A 22,801-nucleotide genomic window follows, 5' to 3' on the forward strand; every position below is an offset into this window, starting at 1 on the left:
ATTTAAGCAAGGGTTCGAAGAAGTCTTATAATCTCCGCAGGCGCGCACGCTGCTATCTTTTTTTACCACTGGTACAATTGGTGAGGCGAAAGAACTGTTCGAAATAGGCTCGATCACGCCCAGACTAACTAGTTTTTCCAGTTCTTTCTCCACCGCTTCTTTCAGTGCGAATGGAATGCTTCTAGTTTTACAAAACTTTGGGTGTTGTTCCTGCTTCAGAGAAAGTTGAGCTTGCTCACCTTGAATTTCGCAGAGTTCATCGTTGAACAACTGAGGATCTCTGTTTAAGACTTGTTCCAAGGGCAGGCGGTCTTGCGCAACCACGTGATTAACGCTACTCTAATTGAGCCTGAGCTTATACAACCAGTCTCGTCCTATCAGAGCAGGACACTCCTGGCAGAGAATGTGCAGATGTAGCTGGAGAGACTGGTGCTGATGCTTGACGTTTACTGTTATCACCCCTTTCGGGCGCACGCACTCCCCTGTGTAAGTACGAAGCAACACCGATGCCGGGCGTAAATTCATCTGTGGGAAGCATGAGCGAAACAACCTGTACGGCATCACCGACACTGCTATTCCAGTGTCCAGCTCCATGTCAAGTGGCACACCCTGAACACACATCTTAAAGCGTACCGGCTCTTGATGCGGTTTCTCGCGCGTTGCTTGCAACAGTGGCTCGATATCTTCCTCGGTCTCGAACGCACCGAAGCTTTGCCTCTTGGATTTTCTTTTCCCTGTGCCTTGTCCACTCGCTTTCGGAGGGTGCGAATTAGATGACAACTGGGAGCGGCACACCTTTTGAATATGCCCTACTTGGTGGCATCTAAAGCAAGTGGCTGTTCGGAACCGGCAAACCCGGTTGTGGTGACGCAAGCCACATCGCGTGCACGGCGAACCGTCGCGTGCAAAGGACTTTTCTGCAGAAAACTTCTGAAAGTCCTCCTGGGTTGCACTGCTAGGTCGGCACTTTGTAACGTTCTTGAAAGCCGCCTCTACAAATAAGGCTATCTCAACCGCCTTTTTGAAAGTCAGAGATGCATCCTGAGAAAAAGTCTCTTCTGAATGTCAGCGCTGGCCAAACCACATACAGATCTGTCTCTCAGAGTTCCTTCTAAGTTCGCTCCAAAGCTGCATGTTTCTGCAGATCGCTTGAGGCCTGCCACGAGCTGCGCGATGCTCCCCGTTGGCGCGATGCTCTCCTTGTACCGTCCGCACCATATCACCCGTAAAGTAACGGTTTGGCTGAAAGAATCGTCCGAACAGTGAAAGAAGCCCTGCGAAAGGACACTAGAGCCCGGCCCATTGAAGAGCCACTAGCCAGTTTCCTTCTAGCGTACCGGAATACACCACACGCAACCACCCAGCAATCGCCGGCTTCGCTTTTGATTGGGCGACCTCTCAGAACTCGACTCAATTTACTTAAGCCTAGTGCTCATTTAGTGGTCGAGTAAAAGCAGTTTCGACAAACGCGCAGAAACAGAGAACTTCAGAGAAGCTTTGTGTTGGTGACAGTGTTTGTGAGAAACTCCAGAGAAGATCCAAGATGCTTGGAGGCAACGGTGACGTCAGGCTCGGGGCCAGTGACTTATGTGTTACAGGTGACAACACCACGTGGTGTCATGGAATGGAAGAGGCAACAAGACCACATACGCGCAAGCCAGGTAGAACCGGAGGCACCTTCTGCCGACCACGGTTGCGGCACCCATGGTGAGGACTCCTGGCAGTCGTGGCAACCGTCTGGGTCACCAACGGGTACTGATGATCAGAGTGCCGTGCAACCGCAAAAAAAAGCAGCGACCACAACTGAGGAAGACCCAGGGGCGGTCACCGCAAGAGGCGAAGTATCGAAGGCAGCCCTCGGCTCCGAAGACACCGATGGCTTGGGCGAAAGATGCTCTCGTAATGCTTTCTGCAGTTCTTACAAAACCTGACTAGCCGGCGTGTTCGGGGAGATCAAACTCTTCAATAACTTGTACGTCCTTGGACCCACGATACTCAGGAAGACATCTATTTTGTTCTCGTATGGAGTCTTATTGACTCGAAGGAATGCATTAATCCTTTCTTCGTACGTTTCCCAGTCCGACTGAGATTCATCGAAAGATTCTACTTGCCCAATCGTGACCATCCTGGATGTTTCCGAGTCGCTCCGTCGTTCTTGTACGCTTGGCTGAGTATCCGTCTTAACGGTCTCCTTGGGAACGCTCTTTGGCCTGCTTTAGGATCCCATTTCGTCGCCAAAAAAGCTTTGTCTTGGGAGGGGAACGACACTGTAGCCGAGGTGTAACAAGAACTCAGGTTTAATGTCAGCCGGCCGTCAGACCGCGCGTCCCGCTGGTCGACGACTGCATCTCGAAGATACAGACAGGCAAGGGGTGGTGCCCAAACGCCGGCGCGTGGCCATGAGTTCGCCGTTTGCTTATCGTAATACAAACACTACATTTACTGTGTTGTCTACGTTGGCGTAAAAACAAATTTTTACATGCCCCAGCTTATAAGCGAAACAATTTTTTATCAGCTGCAGACAGGTGATCTGAAGGCTTGCGTCGGTTCTTTTAGGACGAGTTGTATCCTATAGAAATCCTAAAAATTAGGAAAAACGGTCTCCGTTTTCGCGGCTGGCATCCTGCAATGCAAACGCGAAAATACAAGTTTTGTCCAGAATTTTTCAATTTATATCTTTTGACGCTTAGTTTCAGTGCCCTTCGGAAGAAACCAGCGTTAGGGGAAGGTCACTTTTACAGCGGGACTAGCTTCAAGAAGAGCATTCATTGCGGACACACACGAAGGCCGTGACAACTTCGCAGCTTTCCTGCTCGGCGCGGCTCCCCTTCCGCAACTGGCCACGTGCATTTCACACCGATAGCGCGCAGCTCTCCACACGTATTAACCTAGGTTAAAATCCGCGCAGGCCTTTGAAGTGAAACAAAATTTGCTTTTAATTAAACGAAACGTACTGTAACCGAGTCACTTCCCGCTAGGCTTCATATCTGTGCCTATGGAAGAAGACAAATATGAAACGATACTGTAAACCAGAATAAACGTGGTGGGCACCTAATGAATGACTCTGGGTTAGCTTGAAACACCTGGAGTTGTTAACATGCCCTGATTTCGGACAGCACACATGCGGCTCTTCGTTTGGCCTCCATGAAAACAGGGCGCAAAGACCTAAATTTGATGAACAGCCCAAGGACTCAACACCCGAATGATGTTAGCCCAGCGCTGGTACGGAAGGAGCGTCGCGAGGTTGACGAGTTGCAGGCTTAGAGAAAACAGCAGATAAATGAAAGCCTTCTTTCTAGCTAGTGTCAGAAATGAAGCACGTCGTGAAGAAACTGGAGCACATCATCAATAACTTCCGTGAGCACAAGGCGATTGTTCTCAGCAACAATGTTACAGTCGTGCCTACAAATGGTGTGACAACGCGCAAAAAATAATATACGCATACCTGTTCATTACCACAATTGTGTGCGAAGCTCTCATTGGGAAAGAATACAATGATTCCAGGCGCGACGCATAAATAGTTCCGTGCTGAACCCAGGTGTCTCTGAGTTCAATAACTTAGCAGGAATACGCAAAACATGCACACAGGTTATATCACATTTTTAACAAATGGTAACAATGGGGCCATACAAGCACAATTTTCTCTCCTTATGTAACTGCGCTGTGTATATTGCTTACCAGGTAGTATTTCTGTACTGTCATAAGCAGAGTTGACTATTCGCTGCCGGTACATAGCACTAGATGCAAGTATGAAGAAATATTGAGTATATAACAAATGAACGCATCTCTTCGCAGGCCTCCCAGAAGTGGTAAACCTGCGATTAGTGTCAGCTGCAGACGACTCCTTCACTGTGGCTTGGGAGCGTCCCGATGGTGACTTCGACCACTACTGGATCGGCGTCGCTGGTGACAGTGGACGCCTCGATGCTAATGAAACACACCGCGTGGGATCGTGCGCCAGGGGCACCATCCTCCACGCCGACCAGACACGAGTGACGTGTAGCCACATCGAAACTTGTACGATGGTGAACTTCACAGTGCGCACCTACAAGAACGGCCCACCTCAGATTGCTTCCTCTGGTGCCACCCTCCAAAGCATCTTAATACCAGGCAAAGGTAGCTTTTCCTACCTAACTCCTATCGATCAGTGAGCTTGATTGCTCATGTTAAAGTGAACATACCGCAACTGCAATTATTCGACTGGGTCATGTTAAAAGTCCGAGCAGTAGCGCGCCGCTGTCGACACGTCTCTGTACTGCTTCCAGTAAACATATAGATACTACTGAAATAGAAAAACACTTTTGTTCTCCTATTTAAAATAAGCACTGTTAAAAACATTCGTACTACTTGCACAGGTATGACATTGAGGCGCAACGTACGGTGCGAACCTCTCGAATCTTTTGTTTTAAATTTCAAGCAACTCAGATGTAAACTGTGCATTCAGAAATATTGCATTGGCTCTGTGTTCGCAAAGAAGCTCTTGAGCCTACTAGAACTGCTCCATTCGTATGGCGTAATAGCAATACATAGAGTGCTTTCTCTTTTTTCCCAGAAAAAAATTAGTATTTAATATTCGTGTCCATTCGTTATGAAAGGCTCACATTAGAAGAGGCTGGCTTGTACGATTCTGTTAAGACGAATCTATGATTCGTTAGAGCTCCTGCACTAGTGAAACAAGTTAGCCAAAACAAACGAAAGCTTCGCTGGTAGATATCAACAGCCTTTAACCAAAAAATAAAGAGAAGGACCATTAATTTAAGCCACTCTTCCCCAAATGTCTTGATGCTATACAGCGATTCCAGCATGAAAGTGTCTTACCAAAATATCTGTCTTCAGTGAATCGCTTATGGTGCATTGGCCAGTATTTAGTTCCGATTATGCAGTTATTTGATTCGTCATTCTAGCTGAAGGTCCAGATAACTTCACTTTTTATTGATAAAAATTCAAGAATTTAATTATCCTTACGACATACACACAGGTCCTTATCCTCCGAAGAATATCAATTTGCTCAGGATATCATCCACACAGACTCGACTCCAATGGGAACCTGCGGCTGAGGTGCACGGAAGCCTCGCCTCGTATGCGGTGAAAGTGTGCGGTGAATTCTCGCCATGTGACGTAGCGCAAGATCTCAGCAATTGCACAGACTACGAGACAACAGGGACGTCGCTTGTGGTTGACAGCATCTCAAACAGCTCTTACTGCATAGCGGTCACGACCGTCGAAGTTTGCGGCGAGCGTGTAACCGCTAGCCCACCAGCAGCAGCGGAGTTGAAGGCTCCTTTCACTGGTAAGGATCCAAGTTGCTAACAGCATTTTCTTCTGCTCTCGAAATATTTTTCACTTTTGCAACTAGGCGACCGAAGGTGTGACCGAAATTACAGAGCATACGCCTCACATTCGGATGTTAGTCTATCCCATGTTGCGCTGGAACCCACACGTTTTTAATTACAGGTTTTTGTTTCCGGCTACGGGCTCTTCTCGGGTGAAATACGTAAAATAGGTTTTCGGTTCAACTCTTTCGTCGATGAACAATCTTTCCACGAGTCACCAAATTCCTCTTCGTACGGAAAGCCCACTGTGGGCCTGTCTCACAGTGCCTGTTCATGTCCAGAGTGATAGCATTTGTTTACCGCAGCCCCTCGCCCTGGCAAGACGAGCATCAGGTCAACCATTCCGGTACGCATTTGGGAAAACTTGCGACCAACCGGCCAACAGCAGTATTTTAACCCACTACCTGCCGAACACTATGTGCTAATAGCTTTGTCGCGCTAGCCCAGTTCATAGACGGTGTTAGAACACATATTCTTCTGCAAGTTCCAGAAAAACAAATTATATTGCGGAGATATATATGCCTAATAAACAAAAATATTTTATTATTAGAGCTCTTACTCTTTGTTCATAAAAGACTCAACATTAGAAATGTTAAACTCGCTACCGCTATCCCGATAGTTATTCATTTTCCTGCTACTCTCTTTTCTCCTTTATATTCACGCACCCCTTTCTCCCGTGCACGATAGCAAAGCAGACTATTCTTCCGTTTAACCTCCCTGCCTTTCCGCTTCCGCCTCCTTCTCCTGAAGAACACATGCCAAAGAGTTTCGCGCGCCAATGTGAGGCCTCAATGATTACTTTATCTTTTGTCGCATTACAGCGTTTTGCGCCTTGGTCCAGAAAAGAGCTCCTTCTTGTGCCCTTGCTTCTGAATGCACGTTAGCGAAAAGAATGCAGTTAGAATGCTTGCATCGGCTTAGTTCGCGAGAGTTAGGTGCCACTTATTTTCTATAGCTCTTTCTTCCTGTCGTGCACAAACCTTAGAATATGTGGAAAAACTATTTCCTGATGCGTTGCGTCGTCGTGTCCCGCGCGATGAATTCAGGGCTGGAATTTTGAGTGTTTGGTTATAGCGATATATTTCACTACCTTTCCAGCTAGCCACAGTCAGCAAAGAAACAATTTTACATTGTGAGCAGTTTCGTTTCTGCCAGAGCATCCTTCGAGCGCACAAGCCCGAAATCCAAGAAAAATTGCTTCGTACCAGAGGTGTGGGCGTGCGCACCTTCCGCCACTGTCCGGGAGTACCGCACGCCGAACAAGGGTTGTTATACAAATGAGGCCAGTGGGCCCCGCATGAAGGCAGGCCGTGCTACTAAGAAAAGGCAGTGTTTAGACCGCCAAAATTGGGAGACACTACAGATTCGCCCTTAATATAATGTTACGTGACGGCAAGCAGGTGAAAGCAGGGCTACATGACAGATGGCGATGGGAGGATCTAATAAAGATGGGCCTAGCGCGACCGCTTCGTGCCCCGCCACTAACCACTTTGTCATCTTCAAGTCCGTGACACTACCTGGGGCTTTCCTTTATTTTCATCCTTTTTTTAGTTTTTATTTAACACAATCGATTCCAAGCTGCTGCTTGCAACAGAACACGTTATCACATCAGTAATTACTTTTGTGGGCGCAAAGGAGTCGTCCTGAACGCAGATCATCCAGTCATAATCACGGACGATGTTGCAAATCCAAAGAAAATAACCATGCCAGTTAGTTTGAAACCACTAGTCATATCTGACTGCATAAGCTTGAGCTGTTAGGTTCAAACCTGTCTGCTCAACGGCCTGCTTTTGAATTCTCAACGCTTTCACATCGACAGCATTGAAGTTTTTCTCGATTTCAGTCCGTCTCTTCAGAGCATACATTCTCTCAGTAACAACCACGAAGAAACGTTCCTTCTCAGATAAAAGTAAACGAAAACCAGAATTGACCTTCAAGTTGGCTAAGGCCGTGCTGGGCTCACACTTACAAAGTTCGTGTCAAATGGTCAGTTCTGGCAACAACATCGGCAACATTCCTCAACGTACATGAGTCGTACCTCTGTTTATCTCATGGCGTTAATGATGGTTGGAAAGCGAGATGTTGAAGATTCTTCAGGTGCCCTTCTGAGAGGGACGGATTCCCTAAATCGAGAGTTTTTTCTGTATGCTATAGGGTGCTCTTCTTCCTTCATGTCAGGCGATGACAAATTGGTTCAAGATTTACTATGTTCTTGTGCGCAGTGTCACACCATTCCCTGCACAAACCTTCTTGGCCTTAGAGCTGCATGTTAAGGTCACATGCCAAACGTAGCTGATTCTTGTAGATTGTAACCTGCTGCTAGACCCCTAATCTCAGGATGCGGTTGAACCGTCGCGCATGATAATGCGAAGGAGGGAGCCTTCTATACACAATCAGGTCTTCCGGAAGGCAAGTGCGGGATCTTACATACGATGAAGCAGTTCTTGCCTTTACTACGTGAATAGGTATTAGTGTCAAAAACAAGGACGCATTATGGATGTGGATGTTCGAATACGATAGAGAGACCGTTACCAGCAGAAATAATCTACAGTAAGTTGGAAAGTTAACGGAGTTGACTCAGATTAATAGCGAAGGTAACGCAAAAGACGAGGACGAAATGAAAAAGCAAGACAGGACTCAAGCGCTAATTTCGCTGCTAAAAGTTTATTTGAAGAACAGGAAATATAAACCCACCTTGTGAAATTTTCTAAACAAAAAAACAGAAAACGGCGGTGACCAACAAGGTAGGTAGTACTGGGTGAGATGTTCAACTCTAGAGAAATGCAGAATAATAAGATACGTGGCACAGTATCTAGAAACCGCTCTCAGGTATATAAAAAACTAGAGGTAAACCAGCCCCACATGTGCACTAGTTACGTTAGTTCTCTCGCAGACGGTTGTTGCGCAGTGGGCCAACTGAAATAAGGAGCTTAAAGAGAATGTGAAACTGTTCAAACATTTTCATAGCATATCAGAGCAGATTTTTAGCGAGGAGTAAGAATGGCCCATCGCAAGCGAAAACTACGAGCAGTACATCGGCGCACACAGCTGATTTCTAAACAAAAGAAATATTTGTCTGGTGGGCGCGATGCTGGCTATTCGTGGCCAAAATTGCTGCTAGTTAGAGACATGCTATAAAGTTGGGCATATAATAAATGAACGCATCTCTTCGCAGGCCTCCCAGAAGTGGTAAACCTGCGATTAGTGTCAGCTGCAGACGACTCCTTCACTGTGGCTTGGGAGCGTCCCGATGGTGACTTCGACCACTACTGGATCGGCGTCGCTGGTGACAGTGGTGAAATCCTCGATGGTAATGAAACACACCGCGTGGGATCGTGTGCCAGGGGCACCATCCTCCATGCCGACCAGACACGAGTGACGTGTAGCCACATCGAAACTTGTACGATGGTGAACTTCACAGTGCGCACCTACAAGAACGGCCCACCTCAGATTGCTTCCTCTGGTGCCACCCTCCAAGGCATCTTAATACCAGGCCCAGGTAGGTATTTCTTGTGCTTTGAGCACAAAGCAGTTGTACGTTTCAAATATTTAGAACAAGAACATCATAGCAGAAGTGGACGAGTATCGAAAGCAATAAGGTGGCACACTACTGCAGCCGTCAGGTTGTATTTCTCCTCTACGGAGATACTGAGGTTTTAAATGAATAAAACCACTTTTTAAATAAAAACTATACCATCGATTATACTTTTAGACGCTTATACTGAATCTGTACCGTTGATGCGTTCTGTGGAGCACGAATCGCTTTTATATTTCTGTCATCCAGCTATTCAGCTGTTAACTGTGTGGTCAGAATTGAAGCCGCCACGTGTGTTCACGGTAAGGCGATTCTTTTTAATCAGGAGCTTTTTCCAGTTTTATGACACAATTTTACGGCATGCGGTTGTTTGTCCCTTTTCGATTGAAATTGCCGTCATTTATTATTCTTGCTTTTTAACGCCGAAAGTATAACTTTAGGGGCAGTTTTTTGCGGAGCGTTTTATAAGATTTAATCTATCACTCAGATTAAGTCCTGACGCCCCCTCTCAGAAGTTAGCTAAATGTAGCAAAATCTTCGGAGGGAAAGTTATCGGCCGTGGTGTTTGCTGACCACCACTAACCTTTATTGAAATATTATATAGAAGGCTCAAGAGTATAAAGCACTCTTCGCACAAATATTTCATAGAATAGTTCGGTTCGGATTAGCTAGTCGCTCTCTAGATTTCGTCATTTCAATGAATCGTAGGTGACTGGTGGGCCAGTGTCTCGCACCGAATACTCAATTTATTTAATATTTTTTTTTCTACCTCGGTTCTAGATTACGACATTCTTTTTTATTAAAATATTTTTATACTTTCTGACTTACCCTATTGGTGCAGGTCCTCAACCTCCATATGATATCAAAATACACAGAATATCGCCAACACAGACTCGGCTTCAATGGAAACCACCGGCAAAGGTCTCCGGACGCCTCGGTTCTTATGCGGTGAAAATATGCGACATGTTTGCATCGTGCGACGCAGAGCAATATGTGAGTGGTTGCACAAGCTACGAGACAATCGAGCCGTCGCTTGAGGTCGACAGCATGACCAATGCCTCCTACTGCGCGGTGGCCACGACGGTCGAAGTTTGTGGTGGCCGTGTGACCGCTAGCCTACCAGCAGTAGCGGAGTTAAAGGCGCCTTTCGCAGGTGAGAACCATCTTTACTAATATTAAGTATTGACTCGTCCGGAGTATTTGGACATTTGCGAAAAATAGTATGGTGTAGAAGAAAACTACCATATAATGTTTAAATATCAATGAGGTGTTCCCCAAAAGTAAATCATTTGTGCATAAATTTTGTCTCGTCGATAGAAGCAAAAGCTCTAGGACAAGCATTTCTTTGATTTACATTTGTTTTTGTCGTTCTATTTTTTTCTGGCGGACGAAAATTAATTGTCATCAATCAGCACGATATGCTAAATGTTCAGAATATTTCTGGCCACTATGAAAAGAGGAATTTTTTAGAGTGTGCGTGATTTTGAACAGCGCCTTCATGTGAATTGTGCAGAATCATTTTTATTGCTTTTATTTATCGAATATTTTTCTAGTTTGCCAGCAGCTTTTGCCGTTACACAGTGGTAAGCTCTGCTCTATTCACACTGTTTGCTCTCCTGTACTGTCGCTTATATGTACTTATTTTTTGAAATTCCTTAATTAGGGCAATAACAAGTTTGCAATTCTCATCGCGAAACCCCGCCAAAATGTCTAGCTCAAGGTAGAAAAACCTGACTCGTAAAACAGAATGTCTAGCTATTCATATCTCTGGCCTGATTTTTCGCTTCAGTGTGAATGGATATCCTCAACAAAATTTTAAACTTTCTTCTGTTGACTACAATGCTGAACCGCAGATAATTAAGGTAACAGAAGAGCAAATAACGAATATATCGCTTAAGAACGTTCCTGATTTATTTCACGCTGAGCAGTCAATGCGATGCCGATACAAAGAAAAGCTGGTTTAATTTTCATGTGCTTAAACTATAGTTCTTCTTCAGGCCTAATTAATCCACAAAATTTAGTGAAAACCGTCCTTTTAACTACTATATAGCGCGGACAAGCAGAGATTTTTTCCCGTTATGTTAAGCATAATTTGTGTAATTTTCTTTGGTCATGAAATAATGCGGTCTCAATTGGGGTGGATACCTTATGAAAGAAAAAAAACGAATTTTTTGTGTCGCCGCACTAACCTGCCTTCAGGGTCCTTTGAGAGTCGCTTTTCTCGGTTCCCGTTCCAGTCGACGGTTTTTGAATTGCCGATAAGCATAAATATAATTAACAGCAACAGAATGTGATATCATAACGAACTTAAGAAGCTTAATGGGAAGATGAAATCAAGCTAGTTGACACCATAATTTTTCCGTTGCCACTGTTTCTTTCCTTGTTCTCCTCTCCGTTCCCCTTCCCATACGTAGGATAGCCTAATGGGCATCGCTTAGTTAACCTCTCAGCCTTTGCGTCGTTCTGTTTCTCTGTCTCCATCTATAGTGAAAGCTACCCTCAAGCATATTACTCTATGTGAAGTGACATTAATCTTAAGATGTGGTTCAGAGAGTAAGGCACAACTGCTACACAAAATTTTTCTTTGGGCCACTTTCGGCTGCAGCGACTCTTGCCGCCCTCTGTGCGTCTTTCTTGCCTTGATTTGATTTCGCTGTATCATCTGTATCTGTATCTTCTTCTTGAAAGTCGAGAAAAGATTGTCGACGTTACGAAAGCAACTAATACGCGCGGGCGCCTGGCATGGTTCTGTGGCCCCATACAGCGAAAGGTGGGTTTTATGTCGTTCAACGTCCCAAAGTAACACAGTCTATCAGAAATGCCGCAGTGCAGGGCTACGGACAGTTTCGAGCACCTGAAGTTCTTTAACCTGCACGTGCATTGTACAGTACAGGGGCATTTCACCTCCATCAAAATGCAACCGCCGCGGCAGGGATCTCTTGAGTCAGCTGCCGAACGCTGTAACCACTGAGCCATCGCAGCGGCCTTCTCGGGAAAAAGTGATTAAATAGCCTTCTCGACAATTACAGTAAATTAATTTTTATTATTTAGTAGATTCTTCTTTTTTTTACGCCGCAAGCTAGGGGAAGGCATATTTTGTGTATTTCGTTGTTGTCAGAGGCATAAAATTGTACATAACGAATGGATCTGAAATATATACTCGAGCTGAATTTTGAAAATGCACACGCACATTATTTCTTTATGGTGTGCGACGCGTCTACAAAATCCGATATTTCCAGTTGCTTCTAAACCATCCTAGTTGGCGTAGACGCTTTAATATTTTGACGAATTCTAAGTGAGCTTGAGGGAAGCAACCCGGCTGTTCACTGGATGCAGAGAAGAATACTGTTGCAAAATATTTCACAGCACCTCCTGACGTGAGCGACCTGCGCTTGGAAGGAGTTGGGGATGATTACTTCACCGCCTCTTGGCAACGACCAAGGGGCACCTTCGACTACTACTCGGTCGACGTCACTGACAACACGCAAGAAGAAAACGGTATAGGACACCACCACCTGGGTTCTTGCGCCAATGGTACGATCCTCCACCCGGACCAGACAAAAGTGTCTTGCAACAAACTCGACTCTTGCGCTAACGTCACCTTCAGGGTGCGTACGCACAGGAATGGCCCTCCCGAACAAACCTCGCCTGGAGCTACACTTCGGAATATCTTCATTCCTGGAGGAGGTAAACCGTCATTCTTTCGTTTTGTGCTAAGCTAAGGCTGAGAAGGAACGTTCTAATTAGAGTGAAGCATTCGTTAATAGAACTTAAACACAAAAGACCAAAAGCGTAATATCCAACCATTACGTACAATGGTAAAAACGCACCTGAGTTTGGAAGGAATACAATGTTCGATGTTTAACAGGTGCCATTACAAGCAAGATGTCCAAGAGTTTTGTGTCGCAACGCCCAGCTTCCCTGGCTTTCCCTACTAATGTTTTTCGACGCGAGTTTTAATTGCTGGCTTCTGGATACAAGTTTTGTCAACGTAATTTTACGCACTCACGTTTTCTTTTAGAATTCGAAGCTATTCAGAGCCTGAACTCCATTCATAACACTAAATTTTTATCTGGTTTTCACGACGCGCTAGGTCTACACTGTACAGTTTGTACAGTCTCTTGCTGGTATTGTAGAACCCCCTAACTAGTGCAAATTTAATTTACGCCTGCTGAAATTTGGCATTAATTTTTATTACTTTCTAATAACATATCATCGTAAGTACCACCCCTCCTGTTCACATCTTACTTCCTCTCTGCATGGTTCTTTGATTTTGCAGTGAAGATCTGCTCACTGTGTTTATATTTCTTCCCTTATCTACGAATGTTGACAGCTTCATGTGTCTTGGTAACTGGTGACTGTTCATACTTTCGTGCCGAGGAACACACATATCTTACTGAGGCGCAATTATCTACATAAGATAGCGTTCTGCAAATTTCTTGATCCTTAAAAAGCATAGACGGTTGAATGAAAATATGAACATTCTACCAGATTGTTATCTCTCCGATATTGTTCTAGTTCTCATAAGTAAATTTTTTATTGATGGGTGTCTTGTGGTCTTTACTATATATATATGCTGCCGCGGTAATGTGGTAAATTTAGAATTTTTTATAAATCACAATATCTTAGTCATCACAAACCATTCATGCTTGCCAAGAAAGCAAACTCACTCACAGAACAAGTGCCAGGGGTACCGTAAAGCACCGTGGAGCATATTTTAGATGCAAATTCAAGCGTTCATTTAGAACATTCAACTTGTGATTGATTCATGCAGTATCATTATAGAAGACTTTTAATATAGACAGATTTGGAGACATATGCAATTTCATCCAAAAAAGCGTTAGTGTTGATACCATGCCGTCAATTTTGTACAAAGTACTGGCAGTGAGTGTAGTGTGCAATCGCATTTTTTAATTTACAGTTGGCTGTGCCTGGTTGAAGAGAATTACATTTCCGTATAGGTTTACTCCTTGTTTAGAGTTAACGTTTTTATTCCCTAATGAATTAAGTGAACTGGCATTTTCACAGAAAGATAGCAACGCCATGAGAGGAACCGTGACCAACTTTCGCTGGTTAAATGCAATTGTTTTCGTTTTTTTTTACGAATAGCTCCTGGAGACTTTGACGTGGATGCTACTGCTGCAAGCGCAACAACTGTGCAAATATCCTTGCATTTATCTCAAGTCAAGCAATGCCTGAAGGCGAAGTGCTACGGGCTGATTTTGGGAGGCAGCAGTCCCATTCCCTTCCCTTGCCATGACTACGTCGGCACCGAGAAAACGCTCACGGTCAGAAACGTTGTTCGCAGGAGGACCTATTTTCTGCACGTCGTGCTGGTAAACTCTCACAATGAGAGGAATACCACGAAGGGGGTAGTTTTCAAAATTCCATGAACATGAGATATTGGGGAAACAAGCTGCAAGCAGGCTGTTGCACGAGACATGTCATTGTAACACATAAAATACATTCCTCTATCTACGAGTGGGTGCTTCTTTTTGGCCGTTTCCCACGATTTTTTCTCCTTTTCGACACACCATCATCACTTGCGCTACAACCTTCATTAGAGTGGTTCATTAACTGCTTTCGCGGAGCCTTGTATATGAAATAATTTTTTTCTTCAGTATTTAGGATCAGCACACGCGTACAGAGAGCCATAAATGATTTAAGAAAAATTAGGACATCTGTGTCTTTTCAATCCTTACTGTGATATTGTGTGTACTTACTGCTTCGTGTTCCAATGCCTGTAAAGTATTTTAACAACATTTATAAGCAAGGTCGAAAATTTAATGCCAGGACAGAGAGAGAGAGAGCTTTTGGTAACGTACTGGTCAGCACCTTTCGCTGGGAACGAAGGGGGAAACTGTAATGTAAATTTGCACGACGTGTTAAATTCTACAGTTTCACTTATGCCCTACTCCTGGTCGCTTAGAAATGTAACTCAGCTGCGTTCCGACTTTGCCGCGCTGGCCACCGCTGTGAAAAGATTAGCTGTTGTTTACTACTGCTGAACCTGGTTAGAGAGAGAAATCTGTAGCGTAACGGGCAACAACACGAGGCTCGGCGTCCGTTGAGTGAGTTCCGCACACTGGACAGGCAGTGCGCCCAACCTGCCACCCTGGCTGGTGGCAGTTAAATTAATGGTCGATCTCGAGAGGTTGGTGACCCAATGCACGCTGGAGCCTATTGCTGCAGCGCCGTGTGTCTGCCACACCGTTGTCAGCGTTAATGCATGCAACCTACATTTCTCTCTCAGCACCGCCACGTACCTCAAAGTGTACCTCAATGCCAGGGATCCAGTTATGCGATCGTAATAATAATAATAATTCGTTTCGGGGGAAAGTAAATGGCGCAGTACCTGTCTCATATATCGTTGGACTCCTGAGCCGCGCCGTAAGAGAAGGGATAAAGGAGAGAGTGAAAGGAGAAAGGAAGGAGGTGCCGTAGAGGAGAGCTCCGGAATAATTTCGACCACCTGGGGATCTTTAACGTGCACTGACATCGTACAGCACACGGGTGCCTTAGCGTTTTGCCTCCATAAAAACGCAGCCGCTGTGGTCGGGTTCAAACCCAGGAAATCCGAATCAGTAGCCGAGCGCCCTAACCACTGAGCCACCGCACCCTTGAAAGTTATGAGCCCTTGAAAATTGGTTTTGGAGAAAGGAAATGGCGAAGTGTGTCACATCTCGGCGGACGCCTGAACCGCGCGCCGTAAGCAAAGTAACAAATGAGGGACTGAAATAAGAAAGGAAGAGGCACCGTAGTGGAGGGCTCCGGAATAAGTTCTACTAACTGGGGGTCTTTAACGTGTACTGACATCGCAAAGCACGCGGGCAGCTTTGCGTTTCGCCTCCATCGAAACGCTGCCGTCGCGGTCGGGTTCGAACCCGGGTACTCCGGATCAAAAGCCGAGTGCTCTTATTTCCTAAAAATCATCGGAGCCAAGAACATTGTCACCGCCAACACCAATTAAAACAATGAACGGCCTATAGAAAATGAAACGATATATAGCTTCAATCGCGGTACCCGCCACGGTGGCTCAGTGGCTAAGGCGCTCGGCTACTGATCCGGAGAACCCGGGTTTAAAGCCGACTGGGGCGGCCGCGTTTCGATGGAGGTAAAATGCAAATGCGCCGGGGTGCTGGGCGATGTGAGTGCACGTTAAAGACGTCCAGGTGGTAGTAATTATACCGAGGCCCTCCATTACGGCACCTCTTTAGTTTTACAGCGAAGCTGTATACCTCTACCGTCCAAGTGAATTTTGCTGTCGTCAAAAGCAAAAACGCCCGGCTAAAGAAAAACGTGCTCGAAAATGCACTGATTTTCAAGAAAGAAACCGTAATTTTAGTGAAGTCTAGGGAGCTTTAGTATGTATCATTTAAATTTTTCTGCATCTCAGGCACTGCGTAAATTTTCTAGTTAATTTCTTTATACAGTGGGAACATCATCGGACGCATTCCGGTAAATAGGTTTTCAGCTGCTTCGAAAGGAGTTAACGTCATTCGAAGCCCTGGTGTGAAGTACAATCCGCATAATGTATAATAAAAGCAGTGGCATAACTGTCTAAAATAATAATAAAGTGAAAAAAATTGCAGGACGCTTAAGCTTCGTCTTTAAGAGCGGGACGCTACAGCGTCTTGCAGCGTTGCCAAGGTGTTCATTGAACGCCATCGTCCACTCTGCGCAGCACCTTGACCGTTGGAAAAGTTAAGGAATGAAAAAAGATCTTGTTGAACACCCGAACTGTGCCTTTAGGGAAGGAAATTGCAAATACAATTGGTTTGAAGGGAAGCAAATGAGTCATGTCGCACATACCTCGGTGGACACCCAAACTGAAACGCAAGAGAAGGAATATTCCCGACGCGCGGCGCCGAGAATTAAAACTACGCGCTCCGGTAAACAGGTTTGGAGAGCTGTTTCGAAAAGGGTTGACGTCAATCGAAGCCCTGGTGTAAAGTGTAGACTGCATAATGTATGATAGCTGCGTCTGCAAACAATGCGAAGTACAGTCCTTCTCCCCGCGTGTGTTTCTCGGTAAAGATTACGGTTGCGTTTTCGTCTCGTTGGTGTAAGCGAAAACGCCAGGCTAAAAATTGAATACAAACAGCATATCTCTTTTGAAATAAGGCATGCAGTAGACAGCTCAAATGCATTTCACTTTTTTTCTGGTTTCAGTTGTGTGAATTTCCAGGTGGAGTCGCGGTGGGTAATTGAGTGCCGTTTTACATCTTCGGTGTGCAACCACCTTCTCGGCATAGATTTGAGCCAAATTTTTAAAGCGAGAGCTTCACTGGCCGCGAACTTGCGATTTCTCCGCGGCGGTGCTCCGAGGAGGCACATGACGTCACAACGCGCGCCTCGCCGCGGAGCCTAACCGGTCTGGCCGGGCCGGCGGCGGCTGGCGCACTCGGCGCGAAATAGAGACCTGCTCCAATTCTCCGCCAGTGCGGTCAGAGTGCGCCGAAGCCGCGAACGCATCGGCGGTCAAACGCAGTACGAGTACAGAAGGTCTCGTTTTGCCCGACGTGACGTCGTCGTGCAGAGCGCGCGTGCGCATTACGCCGGAGTATAAACGCTCCTTAGCAGAGTCTGCGCTTAACCGCTAACCTACGTATTCGGTGACGACATCTATGGGAGCCACTGAAACCCCCGCACACTCATTGAATAAAAAAAAACCGTGACGGCTCAAGCTTTAACCATGAGTCCAGGCGCATCTAGTAAATTCACTCTTCCGATGCAGAAGTTTCCGCGCTTTCGCTAGGTATATCCTGGCCTAACAGAGCTAGGCCATCAGCAATTTTTTTTCTGTGTCAGTCCCTTATTCATCCCTTACCTTTAGTGGCGGTTAAGGTGTCCACCTAGATCTGTGACAGATACTGCGCCATTTCATTTCCATAAAAACGAATTTTTCAGTCCCGCGTTTCAGCCAAAACGTTGTCAATGCAATTGTATGGAGCGCGCATCTGTCATTACTGCCGCGTAGCTTAATGTGGCCCTGCTCGTCAGGGGTTGGCAGGAAACGAGGCAGCAGACGCAGCCGAGCACATGCTCTCTCACCGGGCTGTTTTCTTCTCCCGACCCGACGATTGCAATTTTAATCCGCTCTGTACCTTCAAGGACATAAAATAATATCAAGATAGTCATCGCCTTTACTCCCGCCCATGTAAAGGCCTCAAGTAGGCAGATGAGCGGCTCCTTCTCTACCTTCTCCCTAATACATTGCTGGGCCCGGCAGCGCTAAAACATTTTGCTCCCTCTTTTAGTGGTGGTGGTGTGGTCTTTCTTCCTTCCTTTCTTCCTTTCTTTCTCTCCCTCAATCTTTCTTTCTTTCTTTCTCTCTTTCCTTCTTTCTTTCTTCCTTTTTTCCTTCTTCCTGCCTTTCCCTCTTTCTTTCCTTTTTTCCTTTTTTCTTCCTTTCTATCTTTCTTCCTCTCTTTCTTTCTTTATTTTATTGATTTCCATTTTACATAATAGAGGAGGCCGATATAAAATGTGCGGACCCCGTAGAGTATCTGCTGCGGGTCCAATGGATATATTTTTGGAAATGTGGCGGAGACTTTGAAGGATGCTTCACTCCCGCCACCGTTTGGCCCGGTATTGCACTATCTCCGGGATCGGCCTTGTCTTTAGCGCGTCTTTACTACCCTGTCTTTCTATCCCGTCTTTCAACTCTCCTACTATCTCACGTGGTAGCGATTGTGGCTCGGCTTGAGCCAGTGAGCAGGCCTGTGCACTTTCCTTTTCTTTCTTCCTGGCAACAACAGACAGACATAAAAGCTGCTACAGTGCAGCTTTATGGTTCCTTGACGCCCTTTTCTGATGGAAATAAAAGTTGTTTCAATCAATCAATCAATCAAAGCCGCCGATGCTGCTTTCTTTGTCCTCATGCCCAGGTTCTTAACGACTTGGGGTGAAGGGCTGGCGTCTGCATCAAACTGGCTAAGGCGAAAAATTGGTTTTAGAGCGAGACATGAACTCCTCGAGGTACAGCTTGCGATTTCGATGTTTATTAGGGAAATACCTTCAATGCCTCATAAGATGTTACCACCAGGATGATAAGTTCTGTTTCATCTATTTTGTCTAAGGGGGGTTTAATGTGACTATGTGAGACGCCGCAGTGAAGGGCTATGGAAATTTTTTTCCACGTGAGGTTCTTTAACGTGCACTGACATCGCACAGTACACGGGCCTCTAGAATTCTGGCTCCGTCGAACTTCGACCACCACGGCCGGCATCGAAAGAAGCAGGTTCGAGCGCGAGTTCCTGTGGTAAGTCGCTTTGGGACGCTAAACACTCATAAACCATGTAGCGAACAAAGCAGGATAACACACGTCCAAGCAGCCCCATACATCAATACAATACAATGATTCGCTAGTAGAGCGAATATTACGCTACTTTTTATACTCAACAATGTAGACAGGTCGGCTTGAGCCATAGTCTCATGGCCCGTACGTGCTTGTCGGCGCTAGCTCGAAATGACTTGAAGTGCTACTCAGCAATGCGCCAATTCCAAATAATTGGTAATATTTCGCGCAGAGAAAAAGCAAACAAAACAAGTAGAAATGCAATGAGTAAAAGATTCCGATCTTTTTATTAAATAAATGCCAGGTTTATAAGGAGAAACGTACGCAAGTGCCATCAATACAGAATATCCAATAGCACAGTAAGATAAAACAGTTTTGTACATTGAAAGACCCCCTTAATTCGCGGCTTCATGAGGCAGAGGTGCTTTCTGTTTATTTTTTAAGTTTGATATTTTAAACTACCTTATTTCAAATTAAAGATACTGTTTAAAAAAATGTCCAATTTCTTGCTCTCTCTTTTCTCTTCGCGCAGTAAATGTGCAGGAAGTTGTCTGCTGGTGTTTATCTGCGATAAGAGACCCTAAATCTCGCTCTAATCAGATGATGTTTTCTATCCAAGTGCTCAATAAATATATTTGTGTCCTGGTTATATTGTGAAAAAGAAAATAGCGAATTTATTGCGTTTTATCTAGGGTGCAAATCCTGTGGGAGGGGCAATTTGTCGAAGCAGCGTTCGTCCATGTTTTTGCCGAGAGTGGGAAATTTATTATATTTCATATCGCACCTGTGAATAAGTAAGCGCGGTCGAACGCACCCCGCAGCAATCTTCGGACGGCATATAGAAATTTTGCAATGAACTGCGGCCGGCTCAAATTTTATAAATACCGGTTTTAGCTGCGTATGAGACAGTGTACAGACCGCTGTTTCTTTCGACAGCCACTTTTTTGCGTACCTTGCTATCCCAGAAGATGCAATTCAAAACATCCTAGCTGTGAAGTTGATCACGTTTCTGGTTACTCAAAAGTATTTGCAACTCTAAAGAAGTAGAAATTAGTGTTTCTAAGTGTCAATGTTAGTGGGCAGATACATTAAATAAGCTGGAAGAAAGCGTTTACATGAATGCGGGAGCAGCACATCGTATCAACTTTCTGGCGTATCGCACTCGTCTAAACAGAGCAAATGCGCCAGTTAAATGCACCAATCCCCCAGTCAAGGGGAAGATCGAAAGTGCAAGTTAACTGCTGGGGTGAATAGAAACAGGTGTGGGAGGGCCACCGCGGGGGGTCCGCGCTCTTCATTTCTCTATTTCCGATAGCCCCTCAATCTCCATTATTCAGAAAAAGCTTGCCATATCAGCTGCATGGCTTGAGAACCTGGATCAAGTATTTTTTTTTGTTTATCTAAGCAATTTTTCCGCTCTTAGACTGCTCTCAGTGTCGTAGAGAGTGTAACTCACCATTTTACGCGTCAAATGCCCACCAAGTGGTGAATTGGTTGTTTCGGCTTATTTTTGGTAAAAGTGTACACCAGCTGCAATCACACCGTATCATTTACAGTAATAGCGGGTACATGAAATTTGCGTATCATTGTAACGTTGGCTGTGTGGTCTTAGGCGTGAGGCGACGTTGTTGGTTTGGCATGTTCTGCTGTCACGTTTAAGTCGTTTTTATAACACCCCTTTCACGCTAGATTTTCTCTTATTCGTCTTTATAAGGAAGCGCGGCATGCGAACGCTTCCGCGCAGTTTTGAAAAGAAGCCGGCGCCGGTGACGCGCGACATTTCGATGCTTCTCTTCTTCCGTGGGGTAATTTCTTAACCGAAAAATGCCCGCTCTTGACACCGGAAGCGTTCTGCGCCTAAATCGCAATATTACCAGAACGAAAAACGTTCGACAAAACCGTGTCCAGAAATAACTACTACACTAACTGTGCATGCCGTACTGCGGTGTTAGCGGCATGTTGGTGTAGAATAATGTGGTATTAATCATGAGGGAATTCTTTCCAGCTCATTGAACCTGTTGACCACATTTCTCCATGTTGCAAGGTTCGAGCGGCATTTTATCTTAATAGAAGGGTTCTGCACTTGCATATTTAATGTTAGATTAGAAGTGAGAAAATGGTAAAAAGTGCGTCATTTTGTTCACTGTAAAGCACTTTATGCAACGCGAAAGGAGCATACTTAATACAGCCTCCCGGAAAAAAAATAAATGCCTTTTCAAAATGGAACTACGAAAGTTGCATCAAATTTAAGTCGAATTTGCAAGCATAAGTCATAACAAAAGATAATGGCTTCATTCTGCCCATAACATGCAAAATTTCATTGTGATGTAACATCAGTAACTGAAGGAATATTACAAATACCAAAGTTGCATGAAAAAGAACAAAGACCCAAACATTGTGATGCAGCTTCCAGGCACACGAAAAAGATTGCTTCTCTGTTTTTTCCTGGGCCCTGTTGGATGAGAATTCGAGGCAACAAGTTTCTTTGCACCCTACGCCACAAACCATAATGACAAAAGACGCCGGATTTCAAAATTGTTGCCTTGGGAGATGAATCTGAGCTCTCCTCAGTTTTCGAGCACTTGGCGTGTCTACATCACAGTTCTGAGTAAGGTCACGTCTATGTTTCATGCTGTTTGGGTTCATAAAATAAGGCAACTAAATGGAAGTAACGAAACAAGCGCAAATATCGTCATTCTGAATAGCGGGGCCATCGTCAGAGTTGTAATTGGGTTGCATTGCAATAATGGGAGAACAGTGGGGAAGTAGTGCCGTGCTCGGAGGTGCGATGAAGCAGCAGTGCCAGTATGGGGGACTCAGCGTACAGGTAGGGCCGTCACTGCAGGCCTAAAGAAGTGGCATTGCCAATATGGGGGCAACAGCGATCTAGCAGGACCTTCGTTTCAGGTCTAATGCAGAGGCATAGCCGACATGGCGCTGCAGCGCGCAAGTATGGCCATCATTGCAGGTGTAATGAATCGGCATTGCCAACATGGGTGCTACTGTGCACGAGTAGGGCCATTGTTGGAGGTGTATTGGCGCGGCATGGCCTATACTGGTGTTACAGTGGGCAAGCAGGGTCATTCTTATATATGGTACTAATTGATAATGCCAATATGGGGCTATGAAGAGAGCATTGGTCCTATTTAGGTCCTATGTGTGCTGCAAAATTTGCAATAGTTTTCTTTTTTGTTTAGTGCATTTTATTAGCAGGAATAAACTGATGTTTTATGTTCAGATGTGATGGCTTCGTGTGTAGCGAGTAATAAATTCTAATAATCAGGTAAAATTAGAGAAAACAGTAGCAGACACGTTTCAAAGCAGCCACATTAGACTGTCGTCGACCGATATTCATACATGGTGACAGGTATATTATTTCACTTGCTAGTGTGACGTCGCAGGTGGCTGGAAGGTGGAAGAGGTAAAATCATAAGAGCATAACAACTGGTCATTGCTCCTGGCTGGATGACATCCTCAGTGCTCAAAGAGGCATTCAACACTGTGTTCTTGGATTGTACCAGGCCACCGTAAATGGCAGCTTTTGTCTGTACCTTGTCAAAAATGTTAAGTCTGCAGTCAGGCTGTTGGCTGTTATGAAAAGGTTAACTGGCTGTTGCTTACATAAGTTGGTAT

General features: G+C 45.1%; 1 protein-coding gene across 1 annotated transcript in view; it reads left to right on the forward strand.

Annotated features, from left to right (window-relative positions):
* The window catches only part of LOC144103421 (uncharacterized), a 140,272-nt gene that overhangs the window by 16,040 nt on the left and 101,431 nt on the right, over positions 1–22,801 (forward strand). The window contains 6 exon segments of the mRNA XM_077636142.1: positions 3,796–4,116; positions 4,979–5,290; positions 8,509–8,832; positions 9,710–10,021; positions 12,235–12,555; positions 13,978–14,249. Coding sequence (XP_077492268.1) covers positions 3,796–4,116; positions 4,979–5,290; positions 8,509–8,832; positions 9,710–10,021; positions 12,235–12,555; positions 13,978–14,249 — 1,862 coding nt within the window.

The sequence above is a fragment of the Amblyomma americanum genome, chromosome 9 (assembly GCF_052857255.1).
Source record: "Amblyomma americanum isolate KBUSLIRL-KWMA chromosome 9, ASM5285725v1, whole genome shotgun sequence".
Classification (NCBI taxonomy): domain Eukaryota; kingdom Metazoa; phylum Arthropoda; class Arachnida; order Ixodida; family Ixodidae; genus Amblyomma; species Amblyomma americanum.